Genomic DNA, 25,967 nt, shown 5'->3' with positions numbered 1-25,967 from the left:
TAGAGTAGCCCCTGCTTACCACAACTAGAGAAAGCCCACACACAGCACTGAAGACCCAGCAGAGCCAAAAAATAAATAAATTTAAAGAGAGAAATATGGAGCACATAAAATAAACTTAATTATTTCCACTATATATATTTTTTTTAAATCTCACCTTTGTAAATTTTTAGAGTTTACCTTCCAGATTATATGCAGGACAAAGTTAAATTACTACCACTACCACCTCATTAAACTGGTAACAGAAAAGAATTCAGTTAATCTATAATTTTAATGAATCTTGCAAGGAGATCCAACCAGTCCATTCTAAAGGAGATCAGTCCCGGGTGTTCATTGGAAGGACTGATGCTAAAGCTGAAACTCCAATACTTTGGCCACCTCATGCGAAGAGTTGACTCATTGGAAAAGACTCTGATGCTGGGAGGGATTGGGGACAGGAGGAGAAGGGGCCGACAGAGGATGAGATGGCTGGATGGCATCACCGACTCGATGGACATGAGTTTGAGTAAACTCCGGGAGTTGGTAATGGACAGGGAGGCCTGGCGTGCTGCAATTCATGGGATCACAAAGAGTTGGACACGACTGAGCAACTGAACTGAACTGAATATAAAATATTAAATTGTAATCTAAGTTAACAAGATTTTACACTTAAAGTAAAACAACATTTATAGAACATTTATTATTTCAACTTTCCAAGAGGAAGATACTTGAAAATAGCCATGACAAGGAAATCAGGGAAGTCAACTTCTCAAACATAAAATGACAGGGCTGAAGAATATTAAAACAGTTTTTACAAAATTAAACTTTAGATATAACCTTTATAAAAGCCCTGATAAAACCCTCTGCCCTTTTAAACTAGAAAACAAATTTTAAAACCTTACAAAATGCCCACAGAAAACACTTATTTCACAAGAGATTACATACTGGTTGAAATTTTTCCTCTATCCATTTAATTTTATTTCAGATCACATTTTCCAAGAAATCTAATTTTTAAGTTTTTTTTTTTTTTTTTTTAACACAAAGGAAACTCCTTTATAGAATTTCTAATAGATAAACCCTTCCCTGGTGACTCAGACACTGAACAATCCACTTGCAATGCAGAGACCCAGGTTCGATCCCTGGGTCGGGAAGATACCTTAGAGAAGGAAATGGAAACCCACTTCATATTCTTGCCTGGGAAATCCCAGAGACAAAGGAGCTACAGTCCATGGGGTCGCAGAGTCGGACACGACTGAGCGATGAAACACAAAGAGAAAAAACTATTTAACACCTCAAAGCCTACAACAAAATAAGTAAAATGAATAGAGGGCAAATGACAAATATTTATTAAACATACATAGGTATACACATTTCTAAGGGAAAAAAAATCTATATAAAACTAACACTTTTTTCAAAGTGGCAATAAAAATTCCAAAGGTTTGTAAAAACACCATTTAAAAATTCAAGTTCCAAGTCAGTTACCAACCACTGAACAAAGGAAATGAAGCAACAACAGCTGAAATCACAAAGTAACCCTTTGTTCAGTGATGACACCTGGTAGGGTAAGGGACACAGAAAATACACTGCTGGACCAATATATAATTACTCCAAAAACAGAACCTCCAAAAAGGGAATCCAGGGACTACCCAGGTAGAACGGTCATAATTCCTCTACTATGCTGCCTGGAATTTCACTCTTTAGTGAGCATGGAATTTGGAACTCTCTACAGAAAACTCAATGTCATATTATGTCACTTAATCCGCAGCAGCATATATCAGTGGGCAAAACTTTGTTCCATTTCTAAAAATAGTTAAGCTGACAAACTACTCAAAAGCACATTGTTATACTAAGAAATTAAAATCTGGAACTCTCATCCCTTGTGACAAACAAGAAATGGTCCCAAGCCACTACACATAATATCAAAATTTTTTCTTTAAAAAAAATTTTATTTCCCACGCAATTTTAAGGACTATATTTTCCCTCAGGGGATAAGAGAAATGTGATTTCATGAGAATTACTAAATGTTGGAGACAGTCCAAAAGATCTAAAATAATAAAAAGTGGGTATAAACTGACAAATTTCTATTGACTTAACTATAGGTTAAGATTTTACTTTGCTGGCTTTCAGGAAAAAGCCCTAACAAGTTATATTACAATGATATATATATATATATATATATACATACACACACATACACACACATATGAAAATTAAGAAACTAACAAGTTCTCAGAAAAAAACGATACAGTATGGTATTTTGAGGTTTTTTTTTTTTAGCCTTTTAAGTAGATAAGTCAATTTTGGGCTTTGAATATATAATTTTCTGAGAATACTATAGAAGAATATTAGAAATGAAAAAGAAACAGTTGCACCACTACAATCAGATAGTACAAAAATGGTAAACTTTAAAATTAAGGCTTTCTGCTCAACCAAGATGGTGATAATGGGCACTAGCCTATCTAGGCAAAAGGTAAAGAAGAAAGCAGAAAACAAAAGAGAAAGGCACACTTTTGAAAGTGGACTTCCCTGATAGCTCAGTTGGTAAAGAATCTGCCTGCAATGCAAGAGAATCTGGTTCAATTCCTGGGTCAGGACGATCTGCTAGAGAAGGGATAAGCTATCCTCTTCAGTATTCCTGGGCTCCCGTTGTGGCTCAGCTGGTAAAGAATCTGCCCGCAATGCAGGAGACCTGGGTTTGATTCCTGGGTTGGGAAGATCCCCTGGAGAAGGGAAAAGGTACCCACTCCAGTACTGTGGCCTGGAAAATTCCATGGACTCGATAGTCCATGGGGTCAGAAAGAGTTGGACACGACTGAGCGACTTTCACTTGAAGGAACTGGTTTATACCACTGTAATTTTGGTGTTAGATGACAACACTATTTAGTCTAATGCTATGAAACAGTCCAGTCCCTTTTGGTGGAGAGATGGTGGAGTTACAATCATCAGGGGGCGGAGTTATCCTGAGTCATTTAACCAAAGACTAAAGAAGAGGGCTTCCCAGGTGGCTTGGATGGTAAAGCGTCTGCCTGAAATGTGGGAGACTCAGGTTCGATCCCTGGGTCAGGAAGATCCCCTGGAGAAGGCAATGGCAGCCCATTCCAGTACTCTTGCCTGGAAAATCCCTGGACGGAGGAGCCTGGTAAGCTACAGTTCATGGGGTCGCAAAGAGTCAGTCACAACTGAGCGACTTCACTTTCACTTTAAAGAAGAGTAAGTATAAACATCCGCAGTTGACGATGACACGCTCATCTCCTCAAAATGACAAAGAAACACAAACGACCAAAACAGGAGTACAGGCTGGCCATACAAACAAACAATCCAATCAGATACAAGTCTAAATACTCAGATCTTAATTTTAACTGCTAATAAGTAGAAGGTTAGTACTGATGATAGGATACTTAAATAATTTGACTGTGACAGCTAAGGTGAAATAGATTAGTAAAATAGATTTAGTGAAGAAAGAAACAGCACATTAAAAAGTTGGTATTTAAGTTTTTTGCAATGTTCTCTACCAGATGTATAATAAATAATATCTTTGGAGTTTCTTAGAATATGTCTAAGCTAATCGTTATGGCTGTTTCTCCTTATTTGATTGTTCAATCTGTGGCAGACTGGTCAACAGGAAAGCTAAATTAGCCACACTGAGACACCAAACCATGATGAAAACAATATTCCTCTCCATGAAGCACAGTCTTACACATGAGAAACTAAGAAGTAAAATCATTTTTAGCGTGGCTAGGACTTAATTTTTTATAAATCATTTTTATATGGAATTTGGAACTTCACAAGTTGTATAAACATACTCCACAGAGATGAGGATTACTAACACATGCACCCAAAGATGAGTAATAATAAAACAACAAAAAGGTTATCAGAAGTATTCAGGCACTTACCCATGTCCTGAAGGAGCAATGAAGTATAAACAACATTGCACTCTGTTATCAGGCATCTGACGTCTGTTCACTCTAGATTCTGCATTTAGGTAGTCCTCGAACTTACTATCAATGTAGTCGATAACAGGCTGCCAGCTGTAGAATGCAAATAAATAAAATAATTAAGTTGAGATTCCACTTATGCATGGTGCTTCCCAGATGGCTCAGTGGTTAAGAATCCACCAAGATCCCTGGGTCAGAGAGACCTTCTGGAGAAGAAAATGGCAACCCTTTCCAGTATTCTTGCCTGGGAAATTCTATGGACAGAGCAGCCTGGCAGACTGTCCATAGGGTCACTAAAGAGTCAGACATAACTAAGTGATTAAATAACGAAAAACACACTTTACAACATGAAAAATTACATCCAAAGAGTTTTAGATTTCAAATGAAAAGATTAAACAACACAGAAGCCTCATGATGAATTTATTTAGGTATTTCAAAAGTTGAAGAAATTTACTTCAAAAATAATGCAGAACTCAAAGAAAAATTAAAATATTTTTATAAGCTCCTAATATCTTATTTCCAAATAGAAAGTCATGGATATTTTCTTCACTTACAACTTACGGAAAAACTGAAGGTCTAAAATCATATTTAAATTAGGGTATGACAGAAAACAGATAAAATTAATAGCAGAGAATGAAAAGTTTCTTATAATAATGAGAATTCTTTTATCTATGTTTTAGAGTCTATCTTCAAAATAATTCTATGAAAAGTGTTATCATCATTTTATAGAAAAGGAAATCAGTTCAAAGAAGTTAAGCAATAATGACAAGTAAGTGGCAAAGTTGATATATGAACCCAAACCGTATTCCTTAAATTTCAGTAACCATAGGTGAGAAGATTTAAAATGTTAAAAAAATCTAACCAGCCCTATTCCCAAATGCAATGGAAAGCAGCAGGGACAAACCCTTCTTACCAATTACTATTATCCACTGCATCTCCAAATCCTGGGGTATCGACTATTGTGAGCAGCAACTGAACACCACCTTCTTTGATTAAAACTTTGGATTGTTCCACCTGTAAGAGTCATTGTGTACAGATATTAATAACATACATTATATCTGTGGTTTCCTACAAGGTAAGATGTAGGGAGACGAGTGTTAATCAAAACTAAATAGGAAGCTTTTTATAAAGTAAATCTACCCACCCAGCCACTTTCTTTAGAATCAATTACTATAGATGTTGAGAGTTCAGGTTACTTAAAAGAAAAGTATATATATAAATAATGGGTTTACGGCTCACAGTTGGTATAGAGAAGGAAAATAGGAACTGATGAAATATTATTAATTACTAAAGCCATATAAAACTTAAACAACATAAATGCACATCTAATAAAACAAATAAACAATGTGCTTCAATGATCAAGTAATTCACAGAGATCAAATATGATTTATCAGAAAGTACATTTAATCTACCATTTGCAGTAAATGTTTTCTGGATTATCTCCATCTACTTTGGTCCCAACCAATTACTCAAGTGAACTTATTACCATTCCCAAATCTTTCTCAGCATGGCTATAATTATTTACACTTGTGCTTACATCATGACTAAGAGCCAACTTTCTTCTCAAATGTGTCATTGTCCATTCAGGTCAAAGCAATCAGCAAAACCCAGGCATTGGGAAAAAATGCATTCTGGTAGGGTAAAACCCTACTAACTCTGATTAAAATCTTCAGTTCTCTTTAGAGTTTGTAAAAATGTTCTATTTAAGAAAGGGAATTGGACTTAAACAGTAACAGCAGTTCTTCCTACAATCTAAGATATTCTGTAACCCCAAATTCCATTTTAGAATGTAAAAATCATTCATATTGGACATATGCTGCTTAAAGCAAACATTCATTCAAACAGAAAAGGAGAATCATTCTCCCAGAAAAAGATAGGCTTTCATTTAATTTATATATAGTGTTTAGTAAGACTAAGAGGTTCCAAGTATGCTGACAGGCTAACTTAAGAGGCACGAATTAAACTTTGAATGTTACATGCCATAGGATGGTACCAATTAAGTACTACTAGACTTTAAGAGGGAAATGTAATCACATGAAAAACAATTTCAACTATCCATGTTGATTAACAGAGTTGGGAAAGGAAAAGCGACTAATTTCTGGGTAAGAAAAGTTCGGTTTACCTTTACAGGTTAAAAAATTGATGATGTCTTTCCATTACCCTCTGACATTTTCTTACAGATGCTAGCTGATGGATGCAGAGACTGAAGAGCTGAAACTAAGACTGCTGAGCGAAAAGTGTATAGCAGCATTGCTCAATAGAACTTTCGGAGATGATGGAAATGGTTCTATATCTACACTATCCAATACATACTAGCTGCTTGCCCATGCAAGCAACAAGTTCTTGAAATCTGACTAGAGCAACTGAGGAACTGAATGTTCAATTTTATTTAACTTAAACTGAAACAGCTACACGTGGCTTTGTTGTTGTTGTTGTTGTTTAGTCACTAAGTCATGTCTGACTCTTTGGTGACCCCATGGACTGTAGCCTGCCAGGCTCCTCTGTCCATGGGTTTTTCCAAGCAAGAATACTGGAGTGGATTGCCATTTCCTTCTCCAGGGGATCCTCCCAATCCACATGTGGCTTAGTGACTACTGAATTCGATAGTGAAGATTGATAGCAACCAGAAATTATTTTGTTAAAAGAGCATTATCAAAAAAGAAACTTGCTGAAACTGAAATTTGGACATGCATATTCACAGAAAGGCTTCCAATCTTTTAGACAAATAAGAGACAAAGTTCTTATCTTTTAGACCAATGGTTTTTTAACTGCTTTGACCCTAATGTAAACTGTCAGTGAAAATTTTAGATATCCCAAATGTAAGTACATTTATTTATCTACCGAACATATAAAATTGGTTATCTGAACATTAAACAGCAGGAAGTGTCAATTTCTCTGTAAATTAAAAAAGTTAAACATCAATAGATACAGGTTCTAATATTTTCTGGTCACCTTCAATATCAACGATGGTTGCACACTCCTTGGGAGAATACTGTTTCATACCACACGGCTAAGGTAATACAGTCTGTCTGATATTGAGTTACTCTAATAATATGAGGGAGGCAAAATAACTGTGGAAATAATCAGATTCATCAGTGTAAATTATCAAAACTAAAAAAAATTGAGTGATATTACTTCCTGTGGCTTAGAAATTCACATTCTATATATCTAGTAGTTGTCTATAGTTAAAAAGGACAATCTGGTTATATGTCAATTAAGAATATGTCAAATGTCATATGTCAAAAAAGAACAATCTATTCAAATCTAACAGATCTCAATATATATCTCATTTGCCTCCATCTCCTTCATAAAAATAAGTTATCCATTTACGGTAACTGTCACTGAAGCAGAAATATCCAAAGTAACCATCCCTTCACCTAAAAATTCTCAAAAATTATTTTAAATGACACAGTATCATGTATTAGAACTGATGTAAAAATCTAACTGTTCTACATGAATCATCTCCTGATTTTACTCCAAACCATTTCTGGTTCTCTCATTACCAAACAAAGAACATTTCTACCTCTAGTACTAGGCTGTATACTAATCACACACCACAACAGCTTAAATTTTAAGATTTTTGCTTCTTTGTTTAAAAAAAAATTAGTTCAACAACTTAATTGTTTATTGGAGTGATAATACAAATGAAGATCTGCTTTTCATACGGAAGCTTCTTTTCTTCTTTGGCCTATGAAATTCTGTGTATCCATACATGGTCAAATACATAGAAGACAGCAACATATGGAAGAAATCCAGAAAACAACTGTAAACTAGTGCCATTCACAGGATCCAACTGTATCCTATCATCTGGTTTTGCAAGTATCCTCATGGGATCCATGGTAAACAAATTAGTCCAAGTCCAGGAATTTCAAACTTTTCTTAAGAAATCTATTCCAAATGGCCACTTTCCCATGCACTTTACTTAAGCAGGTCACATCAGCATATTTTATGGCATCACTCAAGAGTTCTCAAAGATTAAACACATAATTCAATACCAAAGGAATGAATGAATCAAGGGTACTTTCAAATGAGCTTTTCTCTGAAAAATAAAATTAAAGCCTATTATATTGTTTATGTATAATAATTAAGGGCTATTTTGGATTCCTAGATTCCAGAAACTCACACTTTTTCTAATATTTACAGTTTTTCAATCTGAGAAAAAGTCAAACTTTCACTGTTCATACAGCTTCACTTCTTCCATTTCTGAAAGACTATTAAACACACTACACTATTCTAACAATGTTTGAGTCATTTTTTAAGATAAAGTATTATAACTATATTAACATTTGAGGAGAGGGCTAAAATTTTCTGTCAAGAGCTTACCTCCACCTATACTTGCTCAGGAGATAACATTACAGCCAAAGCTCTGCAGACTTGACTAGTAGAAACTTGAACAGTCTGCGATATTCCACTTGGCTCAAACACAAAATCTATTCTAGATTATTTAATAACTCAAAAGATAAGCATCATCATACATACTTCATTATGTTCAATAAGATACTTAGAGAGGCAATGACCAACAGAACAGTTATGCTTAAAGACTATTTCCTTCTCACCAAGACTGAAAACGAACTAAGAAGAAACTTGATCCAAACACTAATTCTGCCTTCTACTCTCTGAACCACTATATACCTCATTCCCCTCTCTCCTTACACTGAAATCTTAATTCCCATGTCCCTTTCATTTTCTATTAGCAAACCCCTCCCAAATCCTTTCTTTTCCTTTCCAGCTAAGATACTTTTCCATAAATTTCATAAACTTCAACTTTGACAGGAATTTCCAGGTCATCTGATAATCTTTTTATTTGCTCCTTCACCTCATGTCTCTTCTAGTATGACTCTTCCCAAGTTCTATCTTGGGGCTTCCCAGGTGGCTCAGCAGATAAAGAACCTGCCTGCAATGCAGGAGACTATTGTGGGTTCAGTCCCTGGGTCAGGAAGATCCCCTGGAGGAAGGGATTGGCAACCCACTCCAGTCTTCTTGCCTGGAGAATCCCATGAACAGAGAAGCCTGGTGGGCTATAGTCCACAGGGTCACAAAGAGCTGGACATGACTGAAGTGTCTGAGCACGCACACATGCACACAACCTCTACCTTACAATCTCTGCCACCATGCTCAGCAAAGTCCTTGATCTTCACTGCAAAACAAGAACATCCCCAATTTGTTGTTGCTATTTATTTTTTAAATTTTTTAAACTCAAGTACAGGTGACTTACAATGTTTCAGTTGCATGGCAAAGTATGTAAATATACAATCCTTTTTATTTACATTCAAATGGATATATACATTCTTTTTCAGTTCTTTTTCCATTTTAAGTTATTACAAGATATTGAATATAGCTCCCTGTGCTATATAGTAGGTCCTTGTTGCTTATCTATTTTATATACTGTGGTTCAGTTCAGTTCAGTCGCTCAGTCGTGTCCAACTCTTTGTGACCCCATGATCGCAGCACGCCAGGCCTCTCTGTCCATCACCAACTCCCGGAGTTCACTCAAATTCGTGTCCATCAAGTCGGTGATGCCATTCAGCCATCTCATCCTCTGTTGTCCCCTTCTCCTCCTGCCCCCAATCCCTCCCAGCATCAGGGTCAACTCTTCTCATGAGGAGGCCAAAGTATTGGAGTTTCAGCTTCAGCATCAGTCCTTCCAATGAACACCCAGGACTGATCTCCTTTAGGATGGACTGGTTGGATCTCCTTGCAGTCCAAGGGACTCTCAAGAGTCTTCTCCAACACCACAGTTCAAAAGCATCAATTCTTTGGCGCTCAGCTTTCTTCACAGTCCAAGTCTCACATCCATACATATAATGTGGTATGTATCTGTTAATCCCAAATTCCTAATTAATCCCCCCTCCTTTCCCCTTTGGTAACCATAAGTTTGTTTTCTATGAGTCTGCTTCTGTTTTATAAATAAAATTCATTTGTATCATGTTTTTAGATTTCACATATTAAGTGATATCATATGGTATTTGTCATTCTCCTGACTTACTTCACTTAGTGTAATATCTGCTGCTGAAAAGTAATATTCTATTACACGCGGGCGCACACACACAAACACACAATCTTCTTTATCCATCTGTCAGTGGAATTTAAGTTACTTCCACGTTTTGATAATTGTACACAGTGCTGCCATGAACACTGGGGTGCATCTGTCCTGTTGAATTTGAGTTTTCTCCAGATATATGCTAAGGAATGGGACTGCTGGATGATATGGTACCTGTTTTAAAGGAAGCTCCATAGTGTTCTCCATAGTAGCTGCACCAATTCACATCCCCACCAACAGTGTAGGAGGGTTCTCAAGAGCATCCCCAATTTTTCTGAAGCTTTTTTGAATGTTCTCTCCTGTTTAGTGGAATAGATTTCTTTTTTCCCTGAGACTAATTTCTCAATCTATGGTGGGGATTTGACCAATTTCCATTTCAAAGTCATCTTGACAACTATTTAGACTAGTTCCCCTGTATCTTCAATCTCTCATCTCTTAGGACTGATTCTCCATAGGATACAAACATTTTCAGGTCTTTTTTAGAAATAAAAACCAAACCATTGTCTCTGTCCCCTACACTGGACCTCTAGGTATTCCCTCTCATCCCTTCCTTCATAGCTATTTCCATCTTCACTGACTCACAAAGTCACTTCCCAACTCACTATCATCCTGCCCTCTATTCCTATGATTTCACTAAAATATACCTTGCCAAAGTCACCTCTATACCACCCTAGAGCAACATCTTTCTCACTATATCATGACTGTTTGCTATATCCTTCACATGACTGTGACAATCTTGAGAACTCATATGTCCATCATCCTTGTAGCCCCCAAACCTGGTAAAAGACAAGTATTCAAATACCTGCTCTGTGTATGATTACTTCAAAAAAAATTATCAAAACTTGACCAACATTAACAGCAGAGTTTCCTAACTGGACTCTATAAAGATGTTTCAAGGAGTCATAAGAAGTTATCTTAGGGATAGGATTCATTGCTTTCACTTCTTCTCACCTCCAAAACTTTTGTACCCATATAATCTAAAATAGTGATTTACTGAACTTCATAAACCAAGAAAAGTTTTAAAATGACCAACATAAGGCTGCCAACTAAAAATCTGGGGAAAAAAAAAATAAAAAGGACTTCCCTGGAGGTCCAGTGGCTAAGACTCCACACTCCTAATGTAAAAGGCCTGGGTTCAATCCCTGGCTGGGGAAATAGATCCCACATGCTCCAACTAAGAACTGGCAAAGCCAAATAAAAAAAATAAAATTTTTCAAAAAAAAAAAAAATCTGAAAGAAAAAACAAATCTAGCACTGTCATTTCACAAAAGAAACAGGAAGGTTACCAACTATCTCCTTTCCCTAGGAGATAGCTGGCAAACTTTTGCTGAAATGAAAAATGATATAAAAATTTTCAAATATAAGATCATAAAACTTGCTACCATGTATATAACATTGTATTAATATTTTTCTTGAAAATTGTTAATCTAAGCATCTATGTTTGAGATTAGAATATGAAGTAGAGCTTAAGTGTTCAAATTTTTTTCTATAACTTTAATCAGTCTATTGGGAAAATACATATATGAATGAAAGTGGAAGTAACATGGTGCCATTTCATTCAATTAGAAATATTCTGGAAGAACTCAGGAAAAACAGTTCACCCTCTTACTTTCTTTGACAAAGATAGGATGAAATCAGTCCGCAGCAGGCCAGAAACACAAGGAGTGGTCCACAAAGTATAGTACCCAGACTGGCAGTTGAATAGCTTGGCAACTTAAAAGAAATGCCAAATTCTTTGGGCTCTGCCTCAAATATGGGGAGGGGGACTTGACAGACTGAGCAAGGCTTCCAAGTGATTGTGAAGCACAGTATACTTTGAGAAGACTAGTATAAAGAACTACAGGACCAGAATGTCAGCTTACATTCGGAAATACACAGCTTAGGTTTCTAAGGCCAAAGACAGGATGTTGAGAATTAATCTCAGATGCCTTCTAACTATTACTGAAAAGTTCACTCAGATCAGAACCACTGGAAACTCAGAATCATTTGCCTGCTCAGAGTAGATAGTTTCTCCTTTCTCCCAAGACTGTGAATGTGAAGGAATTTCTTCTTTAAGATACAAGCCTCTTGTAAACAAATAATGCTCGGAGAGATTATAAGATTGTGGTCTTTATAGAAGTTTCACTCCCTATTTGACCACATCACAGGATGTTACTTCTCTTCTTCTTTTTGACAGTTGGAAGTGTTCCAGAAAGCCTTCAGGTCAGGGAAATTGCAGACATTTGTTTTTTGAAACTCGGGATTGTATGTTTTTCCTGGATTACTCTTCACTGAGAGAATTTAAGAGCTCCCAAGGGCAGATCATCTGCTAGATTACTGAGCTGGTGAAAAACCACTCAACTGTAAAAGAAAATTACATTCTATTCTCTAACAACTGAATGACTAGGAATACATCATGTTCTCTCCTAGGTAAGAGGAGAAAAGAGTTAAGATGACCTTCATCTTGTTTCCAGTATATCAAGGAATACCTCCATGGTACATCAGGAAAGAGGACTTCTCTGGGATTTTAATAAGGATCAATCTAGTTCTCAAATGTTAAAGGTCTCACTTTTGGTAAAAGGAGGAGATTTAATAGTGGTACACAGGCCTTTGTCTTAAAAATGTTACTAGAGATAGCCTTAGTCTAATTATGCCTTTGTTTTCAAAAAAGGGAGCTGGGAAAACATTTACAACAGAAGAGGACACCTTTGAAGTGTTACCTTCAAAGAAGGTAAAGTGAGTTTAAGACAGCATTATTCTGGAGACAAACCAATATAAATAGAATTCTGACAAATTGAGAGCTTCTCCCATCTTTTAACAGATACCAGCCTAGGAGAAACTACCTGCAGTAACTGAAATGTAAGGGACTGTTATCTCAATAAGAAACGTCTGCAAATCTCAAGAAGGAAAAAATAGGAAATATTGAGTTGGTCAAAACACTTCATGAAATCTGAACAATTTATGAGTATAAAAGACATGTTCAATCTTATAAGAAATCAAAGGGGAAAAAATGAAATGTCTTTATGTATACACACAGGTGCACGTACACACACATACACAACAGAAATGAGTACTTATGTCCATCAAAAGATATATACAAGAACATTTATGTCAGTCAAAAACTGAAAACCCATATGCTTATCTACAATGAAGAGAACAGGCTGTGATACAGTCATACAGTAGAATATTATAAAACAATGAAAAGAACTACAGCTATACAACATGAATAAATACCACACACATAATCCTCAGTGAAAGAAACCAGACTTAAGAATATATCTAAATGAAGTTCAAGAACAGACAAAATTAATCTATGGAGATGTCAGAAAGGTGTTTATAAGTGGGGTTGGGTGTAATACTGAGTGAGAGGAGACACAAGGAAGCCTTCCAGGTTCCTAGAAAAATACTGTATCTTAATCTGGGAAGTGGTTACTTGGATATATGAATTGCTGCTGTTGTTTAGTCACTAAGTTGTGTCCAACTTTTTGCGACTCCATGGACTGTAACCCACCAGGCTCCTCTGTCCACGGGATTTCCCAGGTAAGAATACTGGAGTGGGTCATCATTTCCTTCTGCAGGAATCACACCCATGTCTCCTACTTCGGCAGGCAGATTCTTTACCACTGACCACCAGGGAAACCCAGATATATGAATACTTATATAAAACTCACCAAGTTCTATGCTTAAATTTGTGCCCTTTTAATATATAAACTACACAGCAACTTAAAAATTAAATGCAAAAAAATTCTGCTTAAGACAAAAATAATCAACAAAATTTCAAAAAATGATCAAATTTAAAATTTCAAAGATTCTCAAATTGGAAATCATTCCACTTAATCTATGATAGTGTTTTATAAAATTTCACAGACCAAAAAAAAAGTAGAAACAAAACTTCAAAGATCCTCAAACAAATTTTAAAAAATTGTTCAGTCAGTCAACAAATATTGGATGCTAACATGTAACAGATGCTGTGCTAGAAACTTAGCTTGTTAAGGGTGAATAAAAAGGAGTCCCTACCCTAACAAAGTTTATGAGTGGTCAAGAAAGTCTTCATTAAGAAAGTAACTTTTAAGCAGAGAACTGATGAAAATTAGGAAGCAAGCCATGAGGATATCCCAAGGAAAACCACTGCAAGCAGAGAAACAAAGTGGAAGGCCCCTGGAGTGGAAGAGATCGATCGGCCTGCTCAAAGGACAGCAAAGAGGTTGTTTTGGCCAAAGCAGGATAAGCCAAAAGTATAAGAACTAGGTTAAGGGCACCCTGCAGGTAGGGGAGGTGGGGAGGGGGAGGAGGGATGGGGGTAAAGTAAACTCTCCTTGTTTGACCAAATACTTTGTTGCAAAGTATGTTAAACTAGATTTCCATGTGTTGAATTCCTTAGACTGCAAGTGCCAATACACTTCATCTGTTCAGACACTAGCAAAAATCACTGTACTGGGTGAATCCAAAGAGCTAAAAATACTGTCAACTTGCCTATTTTGTTTAAATAAAATAAAATAAAACATGGTAAGGTATGAAACTTTTATGATTAATTGGCTTCCATCATCCACCAAGAAGTTTACTGGAATTTCAAACCTAGTACATAATGGTCAGTCAATACCCTCCAGAGTCCAGCTTGAAAATTCAAATATAATAAGCAATAATGAACATCATGTGTGTACCATTTAAAAGTAAAAACAAAACAACACTAGGTATTCCTTACTAGGTAGCATCAGATAGGACAAGGCAATGGCACCCCACTCCAGTACTCTTGCCTGGGAAATCCCATGGACGGAGGAGCCTGGTAGGCTACAGTCCATGGGGTCGCGAAGAGTCGGACACAACTGAGCAACTTCACTTTCACTTTTCACTTTTATTTACTGGAGAAGGAAATGGCAACCCACTCCAGTGTTCTTGCCTGGAGAATCCCAGGGACGGGGGAGCCTGGTGGACTGCCATCTATGGGGTCCCAGAGTCAGACACGACTGACGTGACTTAGCGGCAGCATCAGATAGATCAGCCTTAAGACTTAATTCCATTTTTTACCTTATGACCTAATTTCCCATTTTTTAAAACTAAACTCATATATTACATAACTATGAAGAAATAACCTCACTGATCAATTCAGTTTGTCTAAACTGCCTAACTGGAAAATCTATCTCCATACATAACATTTTTCAAGGAAAAGGAAATATAAATAAAAGAAAAACGACAATTTTCTGGACCAAACATCATTAAAAAGTAAAGTTAATCCATTTATTAAGAACTCTTTAATCTACTAAACTAATACTTATTAAGTTTCTAAAGTATAGAGATAGCATAGTTTTATACAATACAGACTAAACCATAGTGCTTAGATTTGTATCCTAGTTCTGGCACGCTAACTACATGATCCTCAGGTATATCATCATCTTTGTGCCACAATTTCCACATCTGTAAAATAGGGATAATAACACCATTTACCTGAAAAAGTTACTGCAAGAATTAAATAAATGCATCTGAAGTGTTTGGAATAGTACCTGGAAGATGTTAATGATTGACTAAGTGTTGTTTTATTATTAATGTCGACCTTGCATTATGCCAGGTGCTAAAAACTACAAAAAGGACTCAGAAAATTTCCTCACCAGCACTAACAGCCAAGAACACCTTTGGTAGATATATTAATATTTAACAGACATTTTACACTAAATATTCCTGAACTTAGGAATCTACACTGTGGGGTTTCCTTAACATTTCTATATAACTAGTTACTAAGTCTGGAGAAGGCAATGGCACCCCACTCCAGTACTCTTGCCTGGCAAATCCCAGGGACGGGCGAGCCTGGTGGGCTGCTGTCTGTGGGGTCGCACAGAGTCGGACACGACTGAAATGACTTAGCAGCAGCAGTTACTAATTCTGGATTTAAATACTTAAATTAAGAAAATTTAAAGTTTATCTTCTTGCTTAGGGTTAAAATATCCAATATATCACAAAATAAATAAGCAATATAGTATAGTACCGAGTTTTTAGGACACATTTTTTTTGCAGGTAATTTGAAATCTCAAATTCCATAAAGGATATTTTAAAAATTCCTGAAACAGAGAAAACTTTAAGAAGAAGAAATAAAATATTCAGCTCCAGCATCACTGCCTCAGTAAGACATGCTTATGCTAGAACTGTTCACTCCACTCCTTTTCTGCTTATGTGCTGTGTATTACTGCATCAATCTACCAACAAATCTTTCAATCAATAGTTTAGAGCAGTGCTGCCTAACAAAAATGTAATGTGAACTACATAAATAATTTTAAAAATTTCAGTAGCCACTTTAGAAAGTAGCAACAGATGAAATTAATGAATTTTACTTAACCCAATATAACCAATCATTATTATAAAATGTAATCAATAGAAAAATTTAAATAAAATAATTTTTTTTTTTTTAACAAACTAAGACTTCAAAATCTGGGGTATATTTTATACTTGCATCTTAACATAGACATCTCACATTTTAAGACCTCAACAGCCACATGTGGCTACCAGCTATTGTCCTGGACAACATATCACTAGGACTAGAGAGTCCAGCACTTTGCTAGCAGCATTAGCATCACCTTGGATTGAATCTCAGCTCACTTCAGACTTACTAGAACAGGAACTAAGTTTAACGAGCTCCTCAGATGATCTGAATGCACATTAAAGATTGAGAAGTACTAAATTAGACCACACATAGCTTAAAGTATTAACAAATTGTTACTGCCATTTAACTATCATGTGGTATCATGCCACTCACTAAAACAAATACTAATGGCTTTGACACAAGTCATGTTTTCTGTACCCTGTCCAACAGAATTTTCTGCAATGGTGGAAATAATCTGCACTGCTCCAAATGGTAGCTACTTGCCACATATTACTACTTGAAATGTACCCAGCACAACTGAGAAACAGAATTTTTTGCTTCAATGACTTTTAACTCATTTAAACTTTAATAGCTACATATGGCAAGTAGTTACCATATTGCAGCATAACTCTGAATGTTATCATTTACTGTATCACAGTAAAATCTCTAGGAGGATCTTTAAGACAAATTCATAAGGTTCTAAATCAAGAAAGTCCCTCTAATTACATGCACTTCTCAATCAATTACTCTCTCTCTTTTTCAACAACAACCATTTTTACTAACACTTTACACTGGCTAAGGTCAAATTTGAAATCTACCTATATATAAATATAATACAAGTCACAAAATATGTTTTGTGGGGAAGTACAGGTGGCTCAGTAATAAAGAATCCGCCTGCCAATGCAGGAGATGCAGGTTATTGGATCCCTAGGTCAGGAAGATCCCTTGGCATAAGAAACGGCAACCCACTCCAGTATTATTGCCTGGAAAATCCCATGGACAGAGGAGCCTGGCAGGCTACCATCTATGGGGTCTCCAGAGCTGGACATGACTTAAGAGACTAAAAGAACAATAACACAGAGAACATATTAATAGAGATCTTAACCATGTTCGTGACAAAGCAGATGGACTGTATAACAAAGTATCTACAAAAAATAATTTATAGACTGTGTTTTGTATCTGTTAATATTACCCCATCTTATCATCAATTAACAATACACATACCTGTACAGTCTTTTTTATTCTATGGGAAGGACCTGGATACTCTGGAGAATACAAATCTGTGAGGAATAATGAGTTGATTAATGTTGACTTTCCCAGTCCAGATTCACCTAAAAGAAACAAAGGGGGAAATCTCTTAAAACTCAGTCAACTTATCAAGCTTAAATATTCAACCAGTGTTATAATCAAACTTGCTTTCATCCAATTACTTCTTGGAGGACAAGCAAGTGACATTACAAAATACACTATAAAGACTCCCTATTACAATAAGTTCTTAGCCCTAATTTTCTTACCTATCAAGTCAGACTCGTATTTGGAAAGGATTTTTAGCGTCATAATTCTACAATCTGTTTTTTAAAAGTAATGTTAAAAAAAAAAAGTAATGTATCTGATACAATAGTCACCAGTTTTTTTTTTAAACAGTGATATATTCCTAAAGATGAAAGTCATGAAGGAAACATCCCCCTTGGATTATATACTGCTGCTTCAGTGCAATAAAGCATAATAGAAGTACAAACGCTTATTCAGACAATTAATGAATGACCAAGGCAAGAAATCAGGTAAGTACAAAAAAGTAAGAGGTCTGCTGACAAAAAAAGAAGAAAAATTAATCACAATGTATGTTAAAAGCAAACCACAAAAAAAAACCCACTTCTAATTTACCCATATACCAATCAATTTAAGTATGCTCTATAAACTAGATTCCAAAAAGTCGTACTTTTCATATTTCTATATACTTTTTATAAAAATGCTTCTGTCTAAACCGAAAACGGAGGGAGGTAAAACGATTTCCACTAAGATTCACATACTCGTCTCTAACCCTTCATGTCAAGTGTAAGAGACCATATCAAATGTACAGCTAATTTTTACTAACATCAACAACTTTAGAATATATGTAATATAAAGTCAAAATAAATTAACAACCATAATAATAATTATCAATTAACATGGCACCAGTTGCTAGTAGTTCAGTTAGTTTAATAGGCATCTTTATCCTATATAACTGATATTGCAAGTTTTTTATGAATACTATCAGTCTTTCATATGGTGGGGGAAGGATTAAACTTTTCCCTCTAATTTTCAACTGTGGCTAGCATTCACTAACGAAAATAAAGAGTTTTCCTCTGGAGGGAAACAGCTAGTTTTAAAATATGTGAATCATAAAAAGTAAAGATTTTGTCAAAATATCCAAGTGGATACCAAGGAATCGAAAGTGTGACATGATTGGTGGTTCATTCTTAACTAACTCAAATTTTTATGATAGAAGACTATGAATTGTTAATTTTGTTACAGGTGGTAACATTTACAGTGATAACATAAAATGAGATTTCCACGGTATTTCTATCCTAGTCCTGAGAACAGATTTTAATTGAATGATCAGTAATTTAGGTGACATACACTGATTAGCAGTAAAGTACTAGGAGTTATGGACTAAGCTAATGATATAAAAATGAAAATGACTACTTCAATTCTCAAAGGCATTTCTAGGGTAATACACACTACTAACTACAATTTAATTTAATAAGTGTTTCAGTAGTACACATTTAGTGTGCCATGTAAAGAGTCAAGAAGTTATTATTTGGGCTTAATGAAGAAAACATCTTCATATCATCCACTTACTTGAGGGTTCTGGGCAGAGTAAGAACAGAGCCCCAAAATCTAAAGCGTTCTCCCTTCTAAATATTAATCTATTAGTTTCAACCATTAATAAATTTGGAGGCCATTCAAAGTTTTTACAAACTCTGTTTGTCAAAATACATGTAAATGTAACCACTGAAACGCTATATACCTCTGCAAGTAAGTTTCATTTCCAAACTAAATTTTTTCCACACTTTTATCTCCTTTTAGTCACTTTTTTCCTATGGCAGCCCCAAACTACAATTTTATCAATTTTTTTAACCTGTGTTACATAAGAATAAAAAAATAATTTCTCCTATTCATATGCCAGTTAACTCTATAACAGTTAAATATTAGTTTTTAAACCCTTCAAACTTATTTCAGCTCTTTCCCTTCCACTTTCTTCCTAAAAATTCAGTCCAGAAATCATTATCTGAGGCTGAGGACATCAGGTGAACATGCTGGAGGGAAGACACAGTGGCCCAGGGAAGGCTAATAGGCGTCTACAGGATAAAGACCACTTCCCAAGGAGTCTGGGAGAAGGCCTGAACTCAAAAACGATGAGGAAGGCGTGAAGAGTGGCTTGCCACAGGGTGTCACAGCACTTGAGAGGAGTGAGTAGCACTACTCCACCACAGGGAGGAAGAGAAAAGCCTGGACAGAAGATTAGTTTCATACAGGAAAACTGATCAAATAAGCACAGTTAAAAAATTATGAATCACTATGCTCCTGCTTCGTCACTTCAGTCGTGCCCGACTCTGCGCAACCCCACAGACGGCAGCCCACCAGGCTCCCCCGCCCCTGGGATTCTCCAGGCAAGAACACTGGAGTGGGTTGCCATTTCCTTCTCCAGTGCATGAAAGTGAAAAGTGAAAGTGAAGTCGCTCAGTCGTGTCTGACTCTGAGCGACCCCATGTACTGCAGCCCACCAGGCTCCTCCGTCCATGGGATTCTCAAGGCAAGAGTACTGGAGTGGGGTGCCATTGCCTTCTCCAATGAATCACTATATTGTATACCTATAACTTATATAATATTGTACAGCAACTATAATTCAATTTTTTTAAAAAGTAAACATATGCTGTGATAATGAACTGAAACTGGAAATACTAGTGTAAACTTGATGATTTTCAACAAATATAATAGATGCAGATACACTATAGATAAAAAAGTATTTATGTTTTTGTGTCCATATATAGGTGGGGCTTTCCTGGTGGCTCGGAGAAGGCAATGGCACCCCACTCCAGTACTTTTGCCTGGAGAATCCCATGGATGGAGGAGCCTGGTGGGCTGCAGTCCATGGGGTTGCTACAGTCGGACACGACTGAGCAACTTCACTTTCACTTTTCACTTCCATGCACTGGAGGAGGAAATGGCAACCCACTCCAGTGTTTTTGCCTGGAGAATCCCAGGGACGGGGAAGCCTGGTGGGCTGCCGTCTATGGAGTCACACAGAGTCAGACACGACTGAAGTGACTTAGCAGTAGTAGTTCCTGGTGGCTCAGACAGTAAAAAATCTGACTGCAATGCAGGAGACCAAGTTCAATCCCTGGGTTGGGAAGATCCCCTGAAGAAAGGAATGGCTATCCACTCCAGTATACTTGCCTGGAGAATTCCATGGACAGAGGAGCTTGGCAGGCTATAGCTCATGGGGTTGCAAAGAGCTGGACACAAATGAGAGACTAACACTTTCACTTTCTCTATATATGTATGTATACAAACATACATTTGCTGTTTTCTGATTTTGATGGTATATTAATGGCTATGCAGTAGAAGATCCTTGAGGAAGAGAAATACACAAGTATTTAAGTGGCAATGAGGCATTGTGCATTGCAAATGTTACAGAGGGCAAAAACCTGTGTACTGTACTTGTAATTTTTGTCTTTACAAATGTTACAAAATTAATTAAAACATTATCTCAGCAAGAACCACAATAAATCAGTGTCACACACTTTCAATTATGCAAAATACTTTGTACCTATAGTTCTCGATTTTTAGCTGAATTAACAACCTCTCTGAAAATCCAAATACACAATCTCTCCCTGAAAATAAATGATAAATATCTCAACTGTATTTCAGGAAGCTCAGTCAGTGAACCCAAACTCAGTTGTGTTTGACACTTTTCAACCCTATGGACTGTAGCCCACCAGGCTCCTCTGTCCATGGGATTCTCCAGACAAGAATACTCTAGTGAGTTGCTATTTCCTCCTCCAGGGGATCTTTCTGACCCAGAAATCAAACCCACATCTCCTGCGTCTCCTGCATTGCAGGCAGATTCTTCACTGCTGAGCTACCGGGGAAGCCCCAGTCACCCCTATTTTCCCCTTAAAAAGTCAGCTCCATAATCTTTAGTATTTTTGTTGTTGTTGAGTTGTTAAGTAACTCTTTGCCACCCATGGTCTGCAGCATGCAAGGTGTCCCTGTCCTTCACTATCTTCTGGAATTTGCTCAAATGCATGTCCATTTAGTCGATGATGCAATCCAACTATCTCATCCTCTGTCTCCCCTTTCTCCTTCTGCGCTTAACCTTTCCCAACATCAGGGTCTTTTCCAGTGAATCAGATCTTCACATCAGGTGGCCAAAGTATTGGAGTTTCAGCTTCACCATCAGTCCTTCCAATGAATATTCAGGACTGATTTCCTTTAGGATGGACTGGCTGGATCTCCTTGCAGTCCAGGAGACTCTCAAGACTCTTCTCCAACACCACAGTTCAAAAGCATCAATTCTTCGGCGCTCAGCATTTTTTATGGTCCAACTCTCACATCCATATGTGACTACTGGAAAAACCATAGTTTTGACTAGACGGACCTTTGTCGGCAAAGTGTTATTTCTGCTTTTTAATATATGCTGTCTAGGTTTGTCACAGCTTTTCTTCCAAGGAGCAAGCATCTTTTAATTTCATGGCTGCAGTCACCATCTGCAGTGAATTTGGAGCTCAAGAAAATAAGTCTGTAAACTTTTTCCATTTTTTCCCTATTTGCCATGATGTGATAGGACCAGAAGTCATGATCTTAGTTTTCTGAATGTTGAGTTTTAAGTAGCTTTTTCACTCTCTTTCATCTTCATCAAGAGGCTCTTAGCTCCTCTTCACTTTCTGCCATTAGGGTGATATCATCTGTATATCTGAGGTTATTGATATTTCTCCCAGCAATCTTGATTCCAGCTTGAGCTTCATCCAGCCCGGCACTTCTTATGATGTACTTTGCATATAAGTCAAATAGGCAAGATGACAATATACAACCTTGACATATTCCTTGCCCAATTTGGAACCAGTTGGTTGTTCCATGTCCGGTTCTAAGTGTTGCTTCTTAACCAACATACAGGTTTCTCAGGAGGCAGGTAAGGTGGATAATATCACTTCAATGATTCGCAGTGTAGTTAACTTGGACTTTTGTTCTTCTCTACTACATTCCCTTGTCTCTTGGGCTTCCTGGTGGCTCAGAAGTTAAAGTGTCTGCCTGCATCTGCCTGCAATGCGGGAGACCTGGGTTCGATTCCTGGGTCGGGAAGATCTTCTGGAGAAGGAAATGGCAACCCACTCCAGTATTCTTGCCTGGAGAATCCCATGGACAGAGGAGCCTGGTGGGCTGCAGTCGACGGGGTCGCAGAGTCAGACACAACTGAGTGACTTCACTTTCACTATATTCCCTTACAGTGTTTTCACCTATCTTTACATTTTCCCGTTAAGCATCTGTAACAGTTAGAGCATACATGGAATGGGATATCCTCAACATACCATAAATCTCCTAAAATTCAGGAAAAATTTATTTTATCTTTAAAAAAAATATTTAGTAGCACAAGCTTTTAAGAAAATAATTTGCTAATGTTTCCAGAGCCACAAAATATTCAAACACTTTGCTGCAAAAATCCAACTTCAGGGACTTTAAACAGTGATACTGCCCCCTGCTCCCAATACATATACACAAGTCTTATGTGCTTAAAGATCTCCATTGCCCTATCATTTGTAACAAGGGTAAAAAAAAACTTAAAGTCTATTAATGGAGAAATAAGCTATAAAAACTATCATATATTCAGTCACAAATTAGAATACAATGTAGTCATTAAACATCTCAGTTAAAATGTTGACCAAAATTTCCATTCTCTAAAATTCTTACTGCAGCGTTCTTACAAAATTAAACACACAAATCATTCAAAAGTCAAATGAGAGTCTAAAATTTGATACAGCCACAGTTGGAAATATGCAGCTGTTAAAAGTAAAACATTGAGGATAAACATAGCAAAATGTTCATGATAATTATCTCTTGCTGGTAAGTCATTTCATTTTTTAGTATTTCTTAATTTTCACAAATTTCAAGTATCATTATGGAAAAGTCTCCTTTCTGAGAGGTGCATCTTACTGAGGCCCTAAAAAGATCCCACCAGGTTTACTTCCTTCCTAGAAAATAATACAGTATAATTATTTTACATATTGTTTACTTCTATGTCTATCTCCCTAAATAAGCATAAACTCCAGTGATCTTCTCATAGAAGAAACAACATAATTACTGTAATTTATAACTATAATAATGTAATATAGTATTTATATAGGAAGAACTAGAATGAACTAAACCAAAGGTTGAGTAAGAGAACCAACGAAGCACATATATGTTTCAGCTTGTAATAAATGGTTTTAGGAAGACTGATTAACCATTTAAAAAATAAGGTAAAATAAACATCAAATTCTTGTCTCACATTTCACATCAAAAAATTCACATGAATCTAAGTTGCAAAATAAAAAAAGTAAACCTTAGTCTATATACTTATATACAGTGGAATCCCTAATAAGACTGAATCAAGCAGGCAGGTATCAAAGACACAAGCCAAAAGAAAAAAAAAGACTACATGGACAATATAAAAATCAGGTTAATATATAACATGACACAAGAAAAATTCTGACAGAGTCAATACCAAACCACAACCACAACAACAATACCCTTAGAGCATCTATATAAGGAAAAAAAGGAATACAGCTTTTAAAATTAATCTAGAATATACGATTTATAAAACCAAAGATAAACAGAAATAATTAAAAAGTTAACCGGCAACAATATTATGTAGAAAGAAAATAAGACATCAATTTTTAGGTATTAAATTGGCAAAGAAACACTGTAATATCCACTGATGGCAGTATGCTATCAACACCTGGTTAGTGTGCAAAGTGGTATACAATCTATCTTAGGTCAATCTGGTATTAATATTAAAACCCTTAAAACAACTCATAAGCCTTCAGAAAAAAATACCAATTCAAACTTACAAAGCTTTATCCTAAAGAAGTAAATAAAAATTCAAGTACAGATATAACTACAAACATGTTTACTCTAACTATATTGATACTGGACAAGGCAAATTTTGGTATACCCAACCTACAAAGCCAATGAAATCTGCAACTCAACCATAGCTAGATTATCAAAAAATATCTATTATTAAAAGATGATCATAATTTACTGCTAAATTTTATAAGACAACTACAGATTGTAATTACAAATTGTAATGTCTTACAGACATTACAGATACATATAAACAAAAACACTGTATGTTTCTATGCTTAAGAGTTACCACTGGATGACAGATTATGGTAATATTTATTTTCATTTTGCTTTTCTGCTTTTCCCGATTTCTACAATGAAACGCATTAACTTTATTACAAAAGCACTTTTTAAAATATGTAGCTGACCCCTAGAAGGAATACAAAAATCTAAATAGTAGGTGAGTTTTTTCTCCCTAAAACTTTCTCTGCTTTGGCTAAATTAGTTTTTTGAAATAAAATTCATATAACAAAAATGCACTATTTTAAAGTGTACAACTCAGTGGTTTTTCTGTATTCACAACGTTGTGCAATCATCATTGGTTAAATTACTTTTATTACTAAAAGCAAAATAAAAATACAAAGCTCAGGGCAGAAAATTCTGAAGTATTAAAGCATTTCAAATATTCAACCTATCATAATGTCAGAATTAAGCGTAATTCCACTAAATGCCCAATAACCTAGATACAAAATGGCCAATACTACTTTTCAATTTCATCAACTAACTAACTACATTAATATAAACACCAACAAGAAGGTGGGGGAAAATTATCTATGACAGTCATTGTTTATTCTGTCACTCATTAAATGCCTCCCATCCCAATGGAAAAGAAATGCAAAAAAGCAAAATGGCTGTCTGGGGAGGCCTTACAAATAGCTGTGAAAAGAAGAGAAGTGAAAAGCAAAGGAGAAAAGGAAAGATATAAGCATCTGAATGCAGAGTTCCAAAGAATAGCAAGGAGAGATAAGAAAGCCTTCCTCAGTGATCAATGCAAAGAAATAGAGGAAAACAACAGAATGGGAAAGACTAGAGATCTCTTCAAGAAAATTAGAGACACCAGGGAACATTTCATGCAAATGTTATACATTTGCTCGATAAAGGGCTCGATAAAGGACAGAAATGGTATGGACCTAATAGAAGCAGAAGATATTAAGAAGAGGTGGCAAGAATACACAGAAGAACTGTACAAAAAAGATCTTCACGACCCAGATAATCACGATGATGTGATCACTGACCTAGAGCCAGACATCCTGGAATGTGAAGTCAAGTGGGCCTTAGAAAGCATCACTACGAACAAAGCTAGTGGAGGTGATGGAATTCCAGTTGAGCTATTCCAAATCCTGAAAGATGATGCTGTGAAAGTGCTGCACTCAATAAGCCAACAAATTTGGAAAACTCAGCAGCGGCCACAGCACTGGAAAAGGTCAGTTTTCATTCCAATCCCAAAGAAAGGCAATGCCAAAGAATGCTCAAACTATCGCACAATTGCACTCATCTCACACGCTAGTAAAGTAATGCTCAAAATTCTCCAAACCAGGCTTCAGCA

At 36.3% G+C, this 25,967-nt stretch overlaps 1 protein-coding gene across 2 annotated transcripts in view; it reads right to left on the bottom strand.

Moving 5' to 3' along the window:
* The window catches only part of SEPTIN7 (septin 7), a 98,385-nt gene that overhangs the window by 25,657 nt on the left and 46,761 nt on the right, over positions 1-25,967 (bottom strand). Inside the window, exons 3-6 of one of the 2 annotated variants that reach the window (XM_086396536.1) lie at positions 20,720-20,893; positions 17,504-17,610; positions 4,825-4,925; positions 3,870-4,004 (exon numbers count right to left, since the gene is read on the bottom strand). In XM_086396536.1, the coding sequence (XP_086252662.1) occupies positions 3,870-3,925 (56 nt within the window). In that variant the 5' untranslated portion in view covers positions 3,926-4,004; positions 4,825-4,925; positions 17,504-17,610; positions 20,720-20,893. The remainder of the gene's footprint in view (positions 1-3,869; positions 4,005-4,824; positions 4,926-17,503; positions 17,611-20,719; positions 20,894-25,967) is intronic. The other variant, XM_086396534.1, reaches the window with a different exon arrangement.

This window comes from Bos grunniens, chromosome 4, assembly GCF_055505025.1.
Source record: "Bos grunniens cultivar Pamir isolate PY7600 chromosome 4, Bosgru_T2T1.0, whole genome shotgun sequence".
Classification (NCBI taxonomy): domain Eukaryota; kingdom Metazoa; phylum Chordata; class Mammalia; order Artiodactyla; family Bovidae; genus Bos; species Bos grunniens.
This window is presented reverse-complemented; position numbering and strand designations above follow the sequence as displayed.